Source organism: Pipistrellus kuhlii, unplaced genomic scaffold (genome assembly GCF_014108245.1).
Source record: "Pipistrellus kuhlii isolate mPipKuh1 unplaced genomic scaffold, mPipKuh1.p scaffold_m20_p_5, whole genome shotgun sequence".
Taxonomy (NCBI): Eukaryota; Metazoa; Chordata; class Mammalia; order Chiroptera; family Vespertilionidae; genus Pipistrellus; species Pipistrellus kuhlii.
The window spans coordinates 14,686,421-14,707,912 of record NW_023425551.1 but is presented as its reverse complement, the minus strand read 5'-3'; the positions used below and the strand labels follow the sequence as shown (position 1 = coordinate 14,707,912).

Genomic DNA, 21,492 nt, shown 5'->3' with positions numbered 1-21,492 from the left:
TGTTATTATTAAATAAATCGGTATATAATTTTTCCATTTTAATATATAATAGTATACACATTAATAGATGTAACCTATATAAGCCAAAGCTTTTTGGGATTACTTTAAACTTTTTAAGTGTGGAGTCCTTGTAAGGCTTAAGAAAGGCTGTCCTGGAGGATAAATAAATCTGAACCTTTGAAGAGGGTACAGGTGATCTTATTAATCGGTGGGAGGGCAGTTACATGGAGTTAGCAGTTTAAACCAGATGTTAGCAAAGATGCTAACTTAAGTGCCCTCTTTATGGGTGCTTATGAGGCACTTCAGGAAGAATTCTCACTTGATAACAAGCAAAGCAGTCCAGATTATTGGTCTCTTCCCATTTTATGGGAAAAGTTAGGATGAGAGAAGTTAAGTGATTTCCCCAGATCACAGAGATGGTTAAGTAGAACTGGAGCCATTTGGTACTTAGCACTCCCAGCCCCATGTTCTATGTTCTTTCGCTGACGGTGTTGGTACTAGGATGACTCATTAACTGGCTTGTTTTCATCCACTAGAGCACAGTGTATTGCCTGGACACTTCCACCTCCTTGTGAAGAGCATTTTGTGTCAGACCAGTTTACTATTCTCTGTGACAAAAGGAGTAACAGGCATTACTAATACTTAGAATAATATTGGTTCATGCAAAATTCACTGATTAGTGAAAAATATCACAGGAAAATAGGAGAAAATATACCTGAGGAAAAATATAGGAGCAAAAAGCCCCACAATGTATATTTTTTACATTTGATATTTTTAGAGTAGAAGGGGTGAGGGGGGAGAAAGAGAGAGAGAGAAAGAGAGAGACACACATCATTGATTGGTTGCCGAGAATGGAATCCATGACCCTTCTGTCTGGGCTGATGTTCTAACCAGCAGGCAACACTGTAGGGATAAAGCCTTATTTTTTAATAAACATAGCTTGGGATCCTGCTATCAAGATGAAAAAGAAAAAAATTTCCTGAATTAGGGTCTATAAAGTTAGTATTTGCTGGTGACAGTGCCTACGGAGAAGGGGCAAAGTGATAATACTATAATGTGTTGGAATGCTAGTTGCACAAGATCATGACTCTTGCAGTTACCTAGGAATCAACTTCTTTTACAGGACGGTGTCCAGTTTTGTTGGTAGTTGTCAAAGATGAGAAATGAGAGTGTTTAAAGAGTGGCTATGGGATTAGCACATAGGGTTCTGGAGCAGAGAGAGAGAAAGAGAGAGAGAGAAAGATTATATATATATATATATATATATATATATATATATATATACACACACACACACACACACACACACACACACACACATATATATATATATATATATATATATATATATATAGAGAGAGAGAGAGAGAGAGAGAGAGAGAGAGAGAGAGAGAGAGAATGAGAACAATCTTTGGCCAGTAAGTCAGGTGGGGATGATTGGTAGTTGCCTGAGGTACAGACTGTGTTTCTTCGATTTCAGCACTATGTGTTGGCTTGGATCTTTTGGAAATATAAAACATTTCTGCTCTGCACTTCATTATGTGTAGCAGATGTTGCTTTATGTTCTTGAACCCAATTTGCAGAATGAACGTGGTATCATATTACATACTTCTAAACACAGAGGAGAGAAAACTAGTTAACTGGCCTCTTACCAGGACAGTTTTAAGAAGAGCCAGTTTTTAGCCATTGCCTGACTGGAGTTTAAAAGTAGAATATATTCTGAAAAGATGTGTTTATTGATGAAAATAGTAATTAAAGAATGTTCAGTTACATTTGCAGAGAAAATATAAAATGCATGGCATGCTGACTATGGAGGATCTTCTTATCTCCTCCTTACTCTGCATCCTCTATTATTAAAAAAAAAAAGTTGCCTTGTGACATATACCAATGATTTAAAAAAATCAATCTTTCCATGACTCAGTATCTTCTTCAGGTTTTCACAGAAAATCTATTCAGCTTTTGAATAGGTCCAAATATTGAGTGGATCCATCAGCACTAAGCGATTAGATTTTTGCTTTGTGTCTATTGTGAAAGCAGGGCTTGATATAGAAGGTGCATTTACGTAACAATGCTGTTACTCAGTGCCCTTGCATTTTTCTGCACATACTATCTTAATGGAAATTTACTGGAAAGTTCTTGCCAGAATAAACACATTCTTTCAGGAATGAAAGACATAATGTAGTTTAAGTTCAACTGCACCTCCTTCCTGTGAGCAGATAAACCAAATTATTTGGCATTAGTCATTATGCTTCACACATTCCACAGTACTTGTCATAGTCTTCCAGGTGCTGAGGGTTGTAGAAGATAGGAATAAGGTAGACAATCTTATGTTACAGTGAAAGATAAAGCAAAAGTAAGGTTAGGGCCTCTATGGGACATGAACTAAACCCAAAATGAATGTGGCAGACATAATGTAAATTACCTTTAGCTACCCTGATGGAGCAGAATTAAGGAATTTGAGCTGATGATCACAGAAATGTAAAAACAATTATTAGTTTTAAAGAGAGAGAGAGCTTTCTCATTCACATTTTCATTCAAGAAGCAGTGTGAACTCTCAAATGAGAACAGTGACTTTATCAAGGCCATTTGGGTGAGAGAAGGGGAAGAAACTGGGATACAGGGATGTAAACAGGATGGTTGGGGCAGCGAGGGAAGAAGTGGTCCTTGAATTAAGGGATGGGGGCGGCAAACAATGGACAATGGAGACTGGAGGAAAGAGATTCACAGAAAACATGCCCAGACTTACTCCTGTTGGCCCTCGTCCTAACACTCATCCATCACCACCCTCCACGGCTTCTGAGCCGAGATTATAGCGATTGTGCACTCATTAATACAACCAGTGCATAATCAAGGCAGAGAGAACCATCTTTCAAGGAATAAAACTAGACGATTAGCGTATTACATTTAAGTAGTCAGTTCTGTTGCATTTATTTGCATCAATAGGCAATTAAATTCTTGGACTTTTTCTAAGAAACCGTTCAAATTTAATGGCTATGTAGCTTTGACTAGAGTTTAGTGACCCCTCTCTCCCTTATGTAGTATTAAATCTGACTATTTAAAATAATGATAGGGAAGGCCAGTTTAAATGTGAAAATGTTCACATGCTATTAAAGAATTTCATTTTATTGCATTTCTTTTTATTTTCTGTATGTGCAGTTAGTAAAACCAGTCTAGCAAAGTATTGCTTCCTAATATCTTCTGGGAGATAAAAGAACAATATAAAATTAGAATAACAAAACACCAGTTTACCAATTATTGTCCCCACTCAAATTGTACTTTTTTAAAATTATTGAATATAAAGGACAGGCACCATAAATGATAATTTTCCTTTTTTAAAAGTAATTGGGCTTTGTCCCTTTATCTCAATATAAATAGTATGAAACAAGAATTTAAAAATGTCTGTTTTATGTGGATTTTTATTATAAGGTCCTTTAATTAAATTTTAGTAGAAGGTGAGATGTGAATTATAAAGAAAAATATAGTTAACTTAAAGTCATAAAAATACCTTCACTTATTCAATTTATCCTTTTAGCCATAGATGATATTTGAAATAAATGTTTAAGTGGTAACCCTAGATATTCATTCAGAATCACCCATAAGTTAATTTTTCCAAAAAATGAAAGTTTCATCACTTTAAAAAATACGTATCAGTAATGGGTACCAAAAAAGTTGCTTTCTAGCTTAGCCAGTGTGGGTCAGTGGTTGAGCATTGACTTAAGAACCAGGAGGCCATAGTTCAATTCCTGGTCAGGGCACATGCCCGGGTTTCTGGCTCATCCCCTAATAGGACTGAGCATGCAGGAAGCAGGCCATCGATGATTTTCTCTCATAATTGATGTTTCTATCTTTCTCTCTCTCTCAAATCAATAAAACCATATTTTTAAAAATGTTGCTTTCTATAGAAAAATGGACTTAATATGTTATTCTTCTGTCTATGTTTTGGTTCCAAAATAAAATGTAAATTCAAATAGCATCTAATTAATTGATTTCAGATATTTGCTACATAAAAGTGGACCAAGTTTGGTTGACAGATATAAATGATAAACATGAAATACTGTGTACAAATTCAATTCCAATTTATTTAACTAATAGCCTCTAATAAATATTTAACTTGTTGTTTTCTAAGAACAAAATTTCGAGTATAAAGAAGTCAAAATCATTTAAGTGAAATGGAAATGAAAAAATTATTTCTTACATTGCTATTTGTTCTTCACCATACTGTTTGGGGGAGGTAAAGAATGAAACAGTTCCTTCTACAAGTATATTATAATTAATAGCATCTCAAAATAAATGGTTTCAAAATATATATTTCTGGTTTTATTAAGGAGTTTCCAAATTTTCAGCTCAGTGCTATGATATTTTAGAAACGGTACTATTATACTTCCTCGTGCACTAAAACGAACCATGTTTTCTTTTGAATTTATAGTCGCAGATATGGCCAGTACACTATGAACCAAGAAACCTCCAAAGCGAAGGAGAAGCCTCCATTTGATCGATCAAGTTCCCAGGATTCCGTGGATGAGCTTTCATCTATGGAGGACTATTGGAATGAAATAGACGATATCAAGAAATCCAGTGAAAACAGACAAGATCAAGAGGTAGTGGTTGTCAAAGAGCCTGATGGTAAGAACAAACTAAGTAAAATTTGTTTGCTTTGTATATGCATTTATGGGAGAATGCGTGGGAAGAAGGGGAGGACAACAATAAATAATTAAAGGGAGGGCAACTGGAGAAACATAATGCAGGTTGCCTTTCCACTTGAGAATGACCATCTGTGACAGATTTATGGATGCAGCTGCCAAATTCAAGTGGCATCAGTAAATTCCTTTCAGTTTATAAGGCCACAGTCCTGTTGGCTGAGCTCACCCTGTCATAGAATTTTAATGTTGGACTTGATCTCTGGAATCATTTAACCTCCCTTTGAATTCCTTCTGTGTTATCCTAGCCAAATGGTCACATGGCTTCCAGTGAGGGTAGATGCTCACAGAAAGCTCACTGCCTCACAGTGTTATTGCTTTTCCTCCAGTCAGTCAGCTTGAGTTGTTTTGATTATCTCTATTCCATTGATTATGATTGGCTATACCCCCTTTGACTCACATGCTGTAGTTTTGCGTTTTGAAAGAGTAGAACAAGTCTATTCTATTTTTACATGATAGCCTTTCCAATGTTGGAAGATAGTTATTTTGTTGCTCACCAAGTCCTTTCTAGAAGGAAAAGAGATTCTTGTGAATTATTCCTTGTGGGAGGTTTTTACTCCCCCCATCCTTTAAATTTCACACTATTCTTAGAAATATGTTTTTAGTAACTTTTTAAAAAATATATATATTTTCTTGATTTTGTACAGAGAGGAAGGGAGAGAGATAGAGAGCTAGAAACATCGATGAGAGAGAGTCATCAATCAGCTGCCTCTTGCACACCCCCTACTGGGGATATGTCCGCAACCAAGGTACATGCCCTTGACCGGAATCGAACCTGGGTCCCTTCAGTCCCCAAGCCGACGCTCTATCTATTGAGCCAAACCAATTTTGGCTGTTTTTAGTTAGAGAGAGAAGAAGAGAGAGGGAAAGAGAGAAATATCCATGTGAGAAACATCAGTTGGTTGCCTCTGTACACACCTCCATAGAGGACCTGACCAGCAACCTGGGCATGTGCCCTGATTGGGAATCGAACCTGTGACCTTTTGGTGCAGGGGATGACACACCATATTACATCTTTTAATCTTAAATTCAAGCAGTCATTAAGTTTTAATGTCCAATTTTGACATCTATTATATAATTTTCTTTCTATGCCTTGGGCCATCCATAAGTTTGTAAGTATGCCTTTGGTATAAAAGTTGATATAAATGCCAAAAAAGTAAGAGCCACAGTCAATACCTCATTACCCAATAGTAGTGATCTTCTTTTCAATAGAAGACTTCTTCATGAAATGACTGAGCATTGATTTGTTTGAGCAGAGAAATCTACCTTAACAGTTCTTTCTCCTTTGTTATAGTATTTCTTGGAAAATTTACCAATAATATTTTAAAAATGAAAATTGCAGATTTTTCTTTATATAAATTAGAGCCCATTCATTCCTTTGTTTGGGTTTTCTTTCATTTCTCTTTCTCACTTTACCAGTAAAGTCAGACTTATTTGTGATAACAGCATCTCAGCTTGTCTCAGTAGACACAGCACAACAGTGACCTGCTGAATAAGGAGAAAACATTCTACAGGAAACAGCATTCAGGCCTGATACATTCCCGTGTGTCATTAGCTATTTCACTTTTTTTTATTTTTTACAATGAGAGAATTCTTTTAAAAAAATTTATCTTTATTATTAAAAGTATTACAGATGTCCCCTTTTTACCTCCCATTGACCTCCTCTACCTGACCTCCAGTCTCCCCTCCCACCTCCCATATTTGTCTATTGTCTGTATCTATGGGTTATGCATAGATGCATATACATTTTTGGTTAATCTCTTCCCTTCCACTCCCTCCCTGCCTCCCTCTGAAATTCATCAGTCTGTTCCATGCTTCCATGTCTCTGGATCTATTTTGTTCATTGGGTTATTTTGTTCCTTAGATTCCACATCTTTTTCCAAGATGAAAATAAATTCATAGATAGTTGTTCATTGGGTGATTAACGAGAAAAACCAGGAATGTTTTTACATGTCCATGCCTTTTCTTTGACTTTAAATTGATTTTTACCTCTACTTTTTAGTGGAACAAATGACTCGATATCGTAATATTGTTTATCATGGCAGTATGAGCTTTTCCCCTGGCAATTTGGTTTTATACACCTTCCTGAGTTCTACCTTAACAGCATTAATAAGAATGGCTGAATTTATGTCAGTAGTAAAGAGTTTTTGTTGCTGGGCATGCAAAACGTCTGGCATTACATTATGTTTCTTGAAGCTAAGATTATTAATACTTGATTTCTACCCTCAAGGAGTTTACATAGTGTAGAAGGATAGACAGGCAAAACTAGTCAGTGCTACATCATGTGATATAAGCTGTAATGGAGCCCTGCAAAGCTCGTCCCATATAACATTCTCACGTTTGCTCAGGAGGCAGCCGGGACAGCTGTGCTGTAGGTTACAGATGAGAAAAAGAAGTCAGCGTGAGGCTAAGTGACTGTTCCAAAGTGATGTGGCTTTTGAGGTGCAGACATAGGTATGGATGCAGGTCTTTTGTGTTCCAAGAACTAGGCTTTCACTTTGCTCTATACACTTGGTGTTTGGTGTAAATCTGTTCTGTTTTTTTTTTCTTTTCTTCTGTCATTTTTATTAGCTCTCAGACAATATTTGCTTTACTGTTTACATCCTACTTTTAGTGGTTTAAGTTGATCTAGTTGTGTAATTTGTTGCCTATAAAGTATTTTTGTTTGTTTGTTTGTTTCTTCTTAAAATAGTGTGTATGTTTTTGTTTAATTTGTAGAAAATATGAGTCTGATGTGCTGACCAGAGGAATTAAAAAATTAATTTGAAATGGATTGGTCCCTGCTGTCCAGATGCTCTTTATTTCTTTGTCACACTCCCTGTCAGCAACAGTGAACAGAGAAAGCAAACCTTCCCTTCAATTAGCATTGACCTCAGGGGGGCGGGGGTAGGGCTGAATTTAATCCAAGAGGCAGGGCTTTAATGGATCTCCACAGTATTGACTTCCTTCCATACCTTGATGGAAATTAGTTATACTTGCATTGCTTGCTCATCTCTGGAAAGGGAACAGTATTATCTTCCCACAGTTCATCTGCGGAGAAGTTATAGAGGTTAATTACATGTGAAGCCATTTAAATTTTTTAATGGAGTATGTATGAAATGGATCTAAAACTTGGTATCTTTGTAGCTGGAGTCTATGGCATTTGTCCAAGTTCCAGATAATGATTGTTAGCACTGTGGTTCAGTTGTAAAAGAAGAGTTTCAGTAAGAGGTTGTTTTTTTTTTGTTTGTTTGTTTTGAAGCTTAAAAAATGTACAAATTCTCATATTTTGGGATCTTAAATACCATTTTTCTCTGTCTCAGAGGGCGAGCTGGAAGAAGAATGGCTGAAGGAGGCTGGTTTGTCTAACCTCTTTGGGGAGTCTGCTGGAGATCCCCAAGAAAGCATGGTGTTTCTATCAACATTAACCCGGACCCAGGCAGCAGCTGTTCAGAAACGGGTAGAGACTGTCACCCAGACCTTGAGGAAAAAGAACAAACAGTACCACATTCCTGACGTCAGAGACATATTTGCTCAACAGGCAGAGTCCAAAGAAAAAGTAGGTGGTGTTGGCTTTTGTTGTTGTTGTTTTGTTTTTTATGTTAAGGCAAAGGAATAACTGCTGAGAATCAACTAGACTGATCCAGTTTAATTTAAATCATGGAAAACAGCATGCGCACAGTACGTGCCAGGCACTGGAGCTCTGTTCTGGCAGTGATCAAGAGGGACTTGATCCCTGTCCGCCTTTCTAGGAGGGAATGCTGATGGGGCAGAAAATTAAACAAGTTACAATTCCGTCTGATCCTCCTGGTGCTAGGTGTCCTTGGAGCATTAGGAGTGCCTCCGCCCACACTAGGCCACGTGACTACTAACTGTTACTTACAGAGAAGTAGGAGGGAGGGGGTTCTCCCTTGGCTATTAACTCTTCTAGGAATGTTTGCTCTTCCCTAGACTCATTTGATGATGATTGGAAGTGAGAAGTGAGGGAGCTAACTGCAGTGGAATTAGAAAGCAGGGACCCCGAAACACGAAATAATGTCCCTTTTGTATCCAGCACTTAGAGCGGTGCCCAGCACATGGAAGATTTGATTGAAAATTTGTTAAGGTGATGAATTTATTAGTGGAAGCTATTGGAGTCTGGTAGACGCTGTGGGACTCGTGAATGAAAAAATGTCAGGGAAGAATGGGGAAGTAGGAGACCTATATTGCCCAGAGCAGTGCTACTTAAAACAGTTGGTAGGCTATGTAGAAAATAATATTCGTTCCTTCATCAGGAAAGTCTTAGAACCCCTTCTTTCCCCCTTGGCCCCTGCTCCCCCCCTTCCCCCCCCAAAAAAATCACTGAACTAAATGATGCCTATTCTCAATGACATTGAATCGCTCTGGCCCCAGTGGGGCAGTTGGAATGAATTAGTGCAAACAAAAGGTATCGTGAACGATGACTGCAGTGATAATAACAGCAATAATAATAATAATTGCTTACACTACTGAACACTCACTGTGCTGCCTACTTTCCTTGCCTTAACTAATTGATCCTTACAGCTGTCTTTTGGATAAATTTACTGTTTCCCTTCCATGGTGGAGGCTCATAAACTTTAAATAACTTGCTCAATGTCCCGTAGATAGTAAACCCAAATTTGTTTGACTCTAGTATGTGTTTTTAACCACTATGCTTCCTGCTATATCTGGCTTTCCATACATTCTTCTGATTGTAAGTAATCAGATCGTGAGACTATTTACACTATAAATAAAAATTAACAAAAATTTCATCATTCTTTATAGAAATGAGGGAATGGAAAGGCTTATATTTAAGGTAGTTTTCTGCCATGTAGTTTTTTGCTTTTGGAAGACATTTTATTCTTCTAAGAAATCTTGGATAATTGCAGATTTCTTCTCCATTTACATGTCAATTGTGAGGCAAATCCAGTCACTTTTTTTTTTAATTTAAAAATATGTTTATTGATATAGAGAGGAAGGGAGAAGATGAGAGAGATAGAAACATTAATGATGAGATGGAATCATTGATCAGCTGCCTCCTCCTGCACACCCCACACTGGGGATCAAGCCCACAACCAGACATATGCCCTGCCTGGGAATCAAACCCTGACCGCCTGGCTCATAGGTAGACCCTCAACCACTGAGCCATGCCAGCCGGGCATATCCAGTCCATTTTACAGTTTTGGGGTCACTGGATTGTTCTAGGCAGGAGTCGTGGAGCTGAGGCAGTCAAGCACTTGCTTACCCGCACTGGACATCCACTGCAATTGAGGAACATAACTAGGTTTCCAGCTCTTAGAAAAATAAATGGTTAGGAATTATACAATAGTATTACCAAGAAAAGTAAGAGGAAGTCAAAGAGGAAGGGGACAGAGAGCTGAGCCTGAGCAAAATACATAATTTGGGATTCATGCCAGTTTCCAAGAGGCTGTTGCTACTTGGTGCTAGAAGCAGGATTTTTCAGCAAATCCCCGGTAATGCCTAAACGACATGGTTTGAGTTCAAGGTAATTGGTAGATTGTATCATCGGATGGAGTCATGTAATTTAAAATAGCATTAACTTGCTTGCACTGCATGCCTTTAATTGAAACCGCCGCCCATTAGAGCCATATCCTCCACCCCCCAAGCAAACGTGAGCCAGCCATCTTCACCCCCAGTTCCTCTGTTCTCAAATAAGTGTTCAGCTCTTCCATTTTAAATGCTTCCTCATGAAACCCTTGCTGACACCAGGAAACATAATACAGAAATGAGTACCATCTGCTCTGTCATCTTCAATTGCTGAGGAAAACAATTCCGACCACATGCTCTAAAGCGTGTGTTCGTATGTACGATTAGGATCACTCCCTGTGTTCACTGTGCCATGGAGGGCTTGTGGGCAGAGGGAGGGGGTGGTGTTGCCCAGTCCAGAGGGGGACTGGAGTGAGCCATGACCCTGAGCCATGTCTGGGATTTGGTAGTTGCCATACACTCTCCCGGGTGCCCCAGCCTCTAAGTCCCGAAGGAACGGTGTCTATGCACCTGATCCAGTGTGTTTCTAGACTCTTCTTTGGCCTGCAGGGAGGGAGATCCTTGGCTCACAGCTTGAGGAGAAATGTATGGTCAGGGCGACCCCAAAGGCCACCTTCTTTTGTGTGAAAGAAGATGAAAATCCGATGGAATGATTACTATTTTAAAAATAATTCATTCAATTAGACATCTGTGTGTGATTGATGGACCCCTCTTCCTGCTTCCTGAGCTCATTCTGGAGCCCACCGTGGGAAGGAGGAAGCTGCCTGGCCACACTCACTGGTGAGGAGGGTCAGCAGGTTTGACTGTGTCCCTAAGCCCTTCGAGGGCTGCATTCCTCATATGTCACTGCCCCAACCCCTTGAAAAAAGAGGTTCCTTTGAATATCTGTGCTCTTACTACCCATTTGGTAATTTAGTTTTAATTTATCTCACATCACTAGCTTTTTTTTTTAAATTAGAAGATTTCTATTTTATTACCCACCTGTTACTCTGTAATTTTCTTTTATAATAATAGCCTTATTGAGATATAGTGCACATCCCATCCCATTCATCCATTTAAGTCTACAATTTAGTGCTTTTTAGTATATTCACATATTTGCAGCCATCACCACCATCAATTTTGGTACATTTCCATCATCTCCCAAAGAAAGCCTATAACCTTTAGCAATCTTTCCTTATATTTTCCTCTTTGCCCCTAGGTAACCACTTATCTGTTTTCTGTCTCTCTGGTTTATTTTTTCTGGGTATTTCATAGAAATAGAAGCATATAATATATGGCCTTTATGGCTGGTAACTTTCAAGGTTCATCTATGCTGTAGCATGCATCGGTACTTTATCGAAAAATATCCCATTGTGTGACTAGACCATTTCGTTTGTGTACTCATCAACGGATGGATATCACTGGCTTTTTTATTTGTTTGTCTTTTCCCCTCAACTATACAATGGCCTCCTTAGTAGCGGGGATATTCTTTGCATTCTTCATGCTCCCCATGATGCTTAGGATTGTGTCTTACAAGTTGTGGGTAATCGAATATTTTATTGATTATAACCATAGTACATTTTTCCCTGTGATTGCTATAATTCTGAATACACTTCTTTCTAAAGGTTAGTAATGGAATTATTTACAATACCATTTTTCTGGTTGTGAGTTGGAGATGACTAAATGGCCCATTTTCTATCTTTAGGCTCCAGATGGCACTGAATCACAGTCAGCCAGAACAAATGAAAACAAACACCAAGGAAAAGATGGTATGTTGGACCTGTTCTCTTGTATTTTCCCATTTATTAGTATAACAAACAGAGACAGCCTTTTAAACCATGCACTTGCAATTCTAGTAAGAAAATTTTAGTAAATTAGTGATAGTAAGTACCCAAGTAGTTAGTAACAGAAGGCTGAGCACATAGTGAGCCTTTGATGATGATGGTAATGATGATAATGATGATGATTAGTTAATGTTTGTGTGTTTATCTGTTCTAACATCTCTATACTTAGTCACTTTCCCTGATAGCTTACCATGTGCCAGGTACTGTATGGAGATGTTTACCTAATTTAATACACTCAAGAACTCTATGCAGCAGATATTGTTTTTAACCCATTTTACAGATGAGAGAACTGGTAAAGTCACTTTCCCAAAGCTATACAGCTAACAAGTGGAGCAGAGAATTTGAAGTCTTGTTTTCGAATCATAAGTTCTTAATTTATGAATGGATGGCTTTTCAGAAAGTTTAGAAATTATTTTTAAAATATTTAACATATTTTGGACAATTGATTATAATTCTCCTTTATACTTTCATACCTGTTATTTGAAAAGTAGAATAGAAATTCAAGGTATGGATCAATATAAATATTAAGACTTTATTAGTATTTTTTTTTAATATATATTTTATTGATTTTGTACAGAGAGGAAGGGAGAGAGACAGAGAGCTAGAAACATCGATGAGAGAGAGAGTCATCGATCAGCTGCCTCTTGCACACCCCCCACTGGGGATATGCCCGCAACCAAGGTACATGCCCTTGACCGGAATCGAACCCGGGACCCGTCAGTCCCCAAGCCGACGCTCTATCCATTGAGCCAAACCGGTCTCAGCGAGACTTTATTAGTACTTATCGAGAAAGAATTGACAGCCCTGACCAGTTTGGCTCAGTGGATAGATTGTCGGTCTGCAGACTCAACAGTACCAACTTCCATTCCAGCCAAGGCATGTACCTTGGTTGCAGGCACATACCCAGTAGGGAGTGTGCATGAGGCAGCTGGTCGATGTTTCTCTCTCATCGATGTTTCTAACTGTCTATCCCTCTCCCTTCCTCTCTGTTAAAAATCAAAATATACTTTGATATAAAAAAAAGAATTTACAGCTGTTTCATTTATTTACAAAAAAAGGAAAATATTTGAAATTAAAGTAATAGTCCTAAGCTTAAAAATTTGATTTTTAATGTGTTGTCATTTAAAAACTTAACAAAATTTTATTTATGTTCTTAAGACGTAGGGCCTGAAATGTCCATGCCATTAGTAGTGTTTGGATTGGAAATAGTTGAGCAGGAGTATCAGGTAGACTGTGGAAGACTAGGAAAGGTTCCCAAATGTCCTGTAAAAATCAGGAGTTAGTCCAAGATTACATGAGGCATTTTGAAATCTTGGAGCAGCCAGAGTCTATATTTTTTATTCTTCCATACTTTTCTGAGAACTCTTCTGCACCTGTCTTTCACACACACACACACACACACACACACACACACACACACACACTGATACACATGCATCTGTATATATGTAAATGTTTGTATGCACACAAACATGTCTGTATATTTATATCTATAAAAGCACTTGCTTTTACTATTGTGTAGAGGTTTCTTTAGTTTTGTGTGTGTGTATATGTTGTCAGAATGAAATTACTAGATGTTTCCCCAAGTCTACATACCAGCAAACATTGAAATGGCAAGCAAACTGGAATCCAGTGCTGGTTGGCTAGAGAGCTTGGTCATGAAGAGAGACAGATGAACTTTTGTGCCAATGTCAATATGCTTTAGGTTTTGGGCAACAGTGACTGGTGACCACTAAATGAGGAAAATATTGTCTTTTCTTGATGTTTTCCTCCCTTGCCAGAAATGGTGATGCAGGCTATGTACACAGAAGTCCTGGAAGACACGTTCATTGTAGGTGCACTTTCCAGCCTGGCTCGCAGCAGGCGGGTGAAGTGTGGCAAACTTGCTGCCTGATTTACATCTGCTTTTGCTGGAATGCTATGAAGTGGGCAGAGAGCCTCCAATCAGAATGACAAGAGCCCGGGTGTAATGCCACCCAAGTCATTGAGTACTTACTACTGCACCTGTTCTGGGCAGTGCCATGCTCTTTTGCTGGCCAGTGCATTAGCCAGTGTTATGATATGCAAACAGTGAAAGATTCTAGATGAAATACATGGAAAACATAGTCTAGAGTTCGAACGTGGAGCTCTTTCTGCTTGAAATCTGAAGGCGTGTATGACACAGTCTATTGTAAATGTCTTCCCTACACATGAATTTTATAAAAACATGCTCAATCAAAGCCACTTAGTCTAAATGAGTAAGTTATAAAGTGATAATGTTGCAAGGATTGTCACATTTCAAGTTAATCTACTGCTAAGTAATCTTAATGTTTTATCAAATTCTACAACTCTATGTATATGAAAGACCGAGTGTTTAAATACATGCATTTAGATATATTCATAATGCCCTAATAATTTTTAAACTTTCATATTAATATGTAGATTTTCTTCTTTTAATTTTTTTTTCCACAGAGGAAGGAAATTTATTTTTAAAAAATAAAGGCACTTGGGATATTTTGGACAATTAAAAAACTTCAAGGAGTTTTGTAAAATGCTTGAAACCCTGTGCAATTGACCTCTTTAAAACCAAAGGAGAATAGTTTAAAGAAATTTAGTATTTACACTTGGGGACTTTAAGAGCCAGAGGTTTATCCCAGCATTCTCTTAATTTAAAAAATATTTTATTGATTTCAGAGGAAGGAGAGAGAGAGGGAGGAGGGAGGGAGGGAGGGGAGAAAGAGAGAGAGAGAGAGAGAGAGAGAGAGAGAGAGAGAGAGAGAGAGAATGAATGAATCACTGATCGGCTACCTGTAGCATGCCCCACACTGGGGATCGAGCTTAAAATCCAGCATGTGCCATGACTTGGAATTGAACTGTAATCTCCTGGTTCATAGGACATTGCTCAACCACTGAGCCATGCTGGCCAGGCTTAACTTTTCTTTTTTGAGACTAGATAATTGATGTTTGTGTGCATATTCACATTTACATATAGATAGATGCGTGTGTGTGTGTGTGTGTGTGTGTGTGTGTGTGTGTGTCAGGTACTTTTGTCAACCAATTAAGTATTCATTTCTTGTTGCGAAATCCTTACATTACCCTTGCAACTGTTTTTCCTACTATCTTCCCTGAATTGATTTACCATTTTAACCTTTATGTTTCTATGTATGCATGTTTTTGCCATGTTTTAGAGGAAATTTATGTTTTGACTGTATTATAACTTAATTATAAAATTTCTACTCAGTTTTGAATTAGGTACAGGCTATTTCATGGTTGGGAGGTGGTATTTACTGTAACTCCAACCTGGGGGTGTTGAAAAGAAAAGGGGATAGTTTTAAAATTCTTGCCCATAAACATTCACATTCTGGAAAGGCAGCTTCTAATTTAAGAAAATGGCTAATCTTTTCCCTCTCAAAATGGTTTCCTAAGAAACCAACCTATATATTCACACCAAAACATAAAGCAGTCTAAACCAGTGGGAAAATAAAATGGGCTTTGACATTTAACTCACGTTCAAAATTAATTAAATGAAGATCCGGTTATTCAAATTAAAAAAAAAATTGTCACAGGCTGTTGAAAAGCATCCAATGTGGCATGGATGACAACAGATAAATACTATCATGGAGCTTCACATTTATTTTTATTTTTGGAATTGACATAGGGAAATATTTAGTCACTTTCTTAGCTGTGAGAGGCCACCTGGACCAGGTATATTATTTGCAGGGCCCAGTGGAACTGAAAATGAAGGGCTTCTTGTTCAAATTTCAAGAGCAAGAGCATCAATCCCAGCGCAGGCCCTTCTGAGCCTGGAGTCTTGTGTGAGAGCTCAGGTCACATGACCATGAAGCCAGCCAGCTTGTTGAGTGGGAGTGAATCAGACTAGATGTGCATTGATTCTTCATTTTCTTTTGAGTAAAACCAATTTTTTTAAAAAAATTTAAATGACTATAAATATATTTTCCTAAAGGTAGGATGCTTTTAATAAAATGTACATATGACATACTTATTACGTTTTAACATTAACTTCTATTACCTTGTTATATTAGTATATAATATGTAAATGTACTATGTAAGTTTGTTTTATAATTCAGTTCTGCTCTCCATGAATGAAAGGTCTGCAATGAGAAAATGAAAGCAATCCTATCATTGGTCCTAGGGTTTTTAAAATGTGAGTTGTATTAAAATCAAAAACTTACAAAATAATAAAAATTTAGAAATATTTTCTCCAAAGTTTAAACCTGGTGTTTTCAGCAAAGAGGCTTTAAAATATTTTTTCCCTGTAGAATTAACAGCAAAATGTTAAGCTTATTATACTCTGAAATGTTGATGTTAATGTCTGGAAGTTATTTGACTAGGTTTATATAGTCATAGGACCTTTTAAGTCTTTCATAAAATCAGATGCAAAAACCTATTGATTCCTGTACCAGGAGCTTCTAGGCCTGACTCCCACAGAGTTAAGTTTTTGGCAATATTTCTTGTTTTGAAATTTTTACTATGATAGGTAGGTTAACATTCCAGAATGAAAAAATGCAGGGCATGAAAATGGTCTTATTCCAGGAATCTGTTCAACTGTGGGGAAATTCAGTAGCATCTTGCTAGTTCTAAAACAGATTACAACTAACCTCAATAAAACAACTATGAAGTCCATTAAATTTTTAAATATTTTTTAAAAAATATTTTATTTTTTTATTGATGTATCCTTATTCCTCTATTGCCCCCACCCCCACCCCACTCTCATTCATGCCCTGACTGACTTATTTCATTTAGTACAATGCTCTCCAGCTCCATCCATGCTGTTGCAAATGGTAGGAATTCTCTTCCTTTTTACATCAGCTTAGTATTCCATTGTGTAGATATACCACAGTTTTCTAATCCGTTCATCTGCTGATGGACACTTAAGCTGTTTCCAAATCTTAGCTATTGTAAATTATGCTGCTATGAACCTAGGGGTGCATATATCCTTTTTGATTGATGTTTCTAATTTCTTGGGATATATTCCTAGAAGTGGGATCACTGGGAATGAGTGATTTTTTAGTTTTTTTGAGGAAACTCCATACTGTTTTCCACATTGGCTGCACCAGTCTGCATTCCCACCAGCAGTGCACGAGGGTTCCTTTTTCTCCATATCCTTGCCAGTACTTGTTATTTGTTGATTTATTGATGATAGCCATTCTGACAGGTGTGAGATGGTACTGCATTGTCATTTTGATTTGCATCTCTCGGATGATTAGTGACTTTGAGCATATTTTCATGTCTCCTGGCTTTCTGAATGTCCTCTTTCGAAAAGTATCTATTTAGGTCTGTTGTCCATTTTTTGATTGGGTTTCATTAAATTTTTGTGAGGTTTTGTCATTCAGGATTTGAGATTGTTCAGCAATGTTTTAGAAGTGAACTCTGGCTACAAATTGGGACTTCAAAGAAAGATTTCACAACTGAACTGTGGATTTCTGGCCATCCCATTTCTCCTATTCCCCTCTCTCCGCCCCCCCCCCCCCCCAACATACATACCATTGGTAGAATTCTTGAGTATACTTTTTAGTATTAAACTAGCCATTAATAATTGCCTGTAGTAAATAGTATTTTTCTCAAAGGTTTTTATATAGTCAATGTATTAGAAGTAAAAATAAATATATAAGTGAATAAATAAATGAATAAATAAAAAAATACAGCATATGATTTGGGTCTTTTGTTTTTACCCCCAGACCCGGAATCTAGCCTAGTTGTTGGTGAAAAGAAGCTGACGCCACTGGTGCCCGTGGAGGCACCTGCCTCTGTAACAGATATCAACCTGGAGGTGTCATTTGCAGAGCAAGCTGTCAATCAGAAAGAGAGCTCCAAGGATAGGACCCAGAGGAACAAAGGCAACGATGTGCCGTTACTTGTACGTAATACACTATTCAGATGTCACTAAACAGACTTTGCTTTTAATTAGCCTTTTATTTTGAAAATTTCAGACCCAGAGGAAAGTTGGAAGAATGGTATAGCAAACACCCAAACAGCTTTCATGTATATTCATTCAACATTCACATGTTGTAACCTTGACTTTCTCTCTGTCTGTATCTACCTATGAATTGGTTGTGTTTATCTGCTAACATAAACACTAACTTATTAAAGCTTAACAAAACACAATTTCAAAATACTTAAGAAGTTGAAGGATAAAACCAAATTATATATACATATGGTTATATTAAAAGTAGAGGCCCGGAGCATAAAAAGTCATGCACTGGAGGAGAGGGGTCCCTCAACTCAGCTTGCTCCCTCTCAGTCTGGGAGCCCTCAGGGGTGGGAGGTGACCTGATGATCAGGGGAAGGCAACTCCCCATCACACCTCTGATGCTGCCACTGCCGGCAGTGCAAGCTCGGCTGGCCCTGGTTACCTGAGCCTTGGGTGGCCCTGGGTGCCTAGGCAGCCGCCATCCAAGGCTTACCTGTGCCTCGGGCTGGCCTTGGGCAGCTGGGTGGCTGAGGGGACTATAGGACTCCAGAGGCAAACCCATGGAGTTGCTGGACCCATCTGGGGGCAGGTCCAGCCTTGCTGCATGCCTGCTGCCCCAGGGGGACTGAGGGGTCTGGGCACCACCATCTTGTGGCTGTGGGTGCTGCCATCTTTGTGATGATGTGAGGGTCAATTAGCATATTTCCTCTTTCTTAGATAGGATTTTCCTAATGTTACATTTTTCTTTATAGTTTCTCCCTTCCCAACCCCCATCTGTATTCAGACTAAGGTTATATGCTGCATTTGATGCCAGTGTGTGTGTATTTTAATCTAAGTCAGGTGACCTGGTTTTGGTTTTAATAGTTTTGAAGAGTCCAAATCAGATTTCTGATTTTTGTCTATTTTTTTATGACTAAATTTCATTTAAACATTTTCAACTACACTTCTGCTGAGATGATGTTTATGCCTCCTATTGCATCATCAGAAGGGCATGATGTGAGATGGTTTCTTTATTGGGGATGGAAGATGACTTTGCCTATATGCAGTTAATATTAATTTGTGGTCCTTGAAACTGTGTGAACATCCAATTTGTCAGTAATAAGCTATCCCCCAGAGGACTCACCATACATTTATCTTTGCCTGAGACAATAACAAATCTGGTGTTTGAGAAATACTTATCTTCTAATTCTGTGACAATTCTACGTTGATTGGCAACAATCTACTATAATAAGAGTAGATTATTTTTATTTTTTTTATTGAATATCACTATGGGCTGAAGGTTCCTGTTTTCATTTGGTGTTTTATAAATCACTCCGTTTCTTTGCTGTCCAAGTTTACCCAACTTGGACCAATAGGAGCCCTTTGAGCGGGTTCCTATGTCATTGTAACCTGCCCTCATCATTCATTTATGACTTTGTTTCTCGTACAAGATGTCTCAGGTGCGCCCTGTAGTTTCCTCCCCTCAGAGCTGACAGAATCCATTTCTTCAAGAAGAACTGGTTCCTCTTATCGATAGATTGTATTTCAAAATCAAGCTGTCGGTACTGAGTGTTCACAATGCTACTGAATGCCTTAGATTTTTAAGTATTTATTTATTTATTTTGTAAAATTTCCCACATGCAAATATTGAAAAGAATAGTGTGATGAACCCCGCATACTTATCACCTACCCTAACATTTATTAACACATGGCTAGTCCTGCCCTATCCATACCCATAATCAGTTTCCTATTTTGTATTATTTTGAAACAAATTTCTGAATTATATTTGTTTTCTATAAATATTTCAGTATGTATTTCTAAATGCTAAAGAGGGGTTTTTAGAACATATTCATATTACCATTATTGTATCTAAAAATGCAAACTATTCTGAATTTCAAATATTCAGTCTGTTCAGATTTCAAATTGTATCACAAATTTCATAATGTTTTTATAGTTTCTTTGAATTAGGATTCAATGCATAAGGTTTATGCATTGCAATTGGTTGATATATCGATTAAGACATTTTAACTCTCTCTCTCCCTTTCCTTCTCTCTCTTTTGTCTCTTTATCCCTCACTTTCTTCCTCTCTCTTTTCTTTTATTACATTCTCTCTTATCCCCTATTCTTTCTTTTCTCTTCCCTCTCTCTTCTTTGAAATTTCTTTCTTAAAAAAATGTAGTTATTAATTCATAGAGAAGTCCCCACTCTGACTAATTTTATTCTCATGTTTTTCTGTTTCCTGTTACCTGATTGACTCTAGATTTATCATATTCAGGTTCATTTTTTTGAGTATGAGAACAATTTCAAGTGTGACTAGAGAAACAAAATGTCTGGTTGTGTTCCCCTTTTTGTAAAATAGCAGCTCTTTCTGATCAATGCTTAGATCTATTAGCTTATTAATAATTCCAGGATGATGTGCTAACTTCTTTTTAAAATTCATTAATTGGAATACATCTTTTAAAGAAGACATTCTTAAAGTGGTTGCTTCCTTTCCTTTACCAGTTTTCTTTTTCTTTTTTTGTTTTGTTTGTTTCCTATTATCTTTCACAAGTGACTAATTAATGTTGTTTTATTTTAATTTTCTTGTAAAAATAGCATCTTAACTCATGGATTTAGACATATGACATAATGTTAGAAAAAATTTCCCATCTTTTTCGGGCTATTTTATGCTGCAGACCTAAAATTGTCTGTTTTAAGAAGCGTTCGTTCCGTTTAGTAGAAATAAACTTTTATGACTGATTGAGACACCAGGAGTAATCCTGACTCTGGGTGGTTGTTGCTTACAGTCTTTTCAGAGGGCATAGTGTAGCCATGGCTTCTCTTTTCCACGCTGAGAACAGTGGTGCTTAGGATGCATCAGATAATCTGATTAGAGTATCACATAATTGCTTGTTTATTTTATCCACCATTAATCACAGCACTCTCAGCTAACAACACCAACACCACCAGCAATAATTTGGTTACCAGAAAAGAGTTTGTATTTGTTTTTGTTTTTTCTTTAGTTGTTTGTATCCTTGGGGGTATATCCTAAAAGTTATGCAACCATAAAATTGCTGTTTTAGCTTGCTTAGGATAGTTATTCTCCATGTGGTTAAACCACCAACTGCATACCTGGTTGGGTTGATTTGTTTCATTTTATTTCCCATTTTTAATCATAGATTTTTAAAAAATTGATTTTTATCATAAGCATGTAAAATATTTGCATGGTCTAAAAGTCAAATGTAAAACCAAGGTATATTAAAAGTCTGGCTTCTGTCCTTGAGCCATCACTCTGTTCTCCCTCTCCTCACAGGTAAATTTCTTATTATAATTTTATGGTTTATCCTTCTTTCTTAGATAAATAGTACCTCACTATACACACTTTTCTCCACCTTGAGGGTTTTTTGTTTTGTTTTGTTTTGTTTGCTTGTTTGTTTGATTTTAAATAGTGGTATATTTTGGAGATTATTTCACAGTAGTATAGAACAATATTACTCATTCCTTTTTATAGATGTACTAGAGGCCTGGTGCATGAAATTCATGCATGGGTAGGGTTCCTAGGCTTGGCTGGTGATCAGGGCCGATCTGTGGGGTGACTGGTGGAGCCATCAGGGCCCCC

The 21,492-nt window shown here is 37.5% G+C and overlaps 1 protein-coding gene across 4 annotated transcripts in view; it reads left to right on the top strand.

The window, feature by feature from the left end:
- The window catches only part of ARHGAP18 (Rho GTPase activating protein 18), a 166,012-nt gene that overhangs the window by 103,354 nt on the left and 41,166 nt on the right, over positions 1 to 21,492 (top strand). For all 4 annotated transcript variants that reach the window (XM_036414078.2, XM_036414077.2, XM_036414079.2 and 1 more), the window contains exons 2-5: positions 4,427 to 4,623; positions 8,000 to 8,235; positions 11,866 to 11,929; positions 17,683 to 17,861. In XM_036414078.2, coding sequence (XP_036269971.1) covers positions 4,427 to 4,623; positions 8,000 to 8,235; positions 11,866 to 11,929; positions 17,683 to 17,861 — 676 coding nt within the window. The remainder of the gene's footprint in view (positions 1 to 4,426; positions 4,624 to 7,999; positions 8,236 to 11,865; positions 11,930 to 17,682; positions 17,862 to 21,492) is intronic.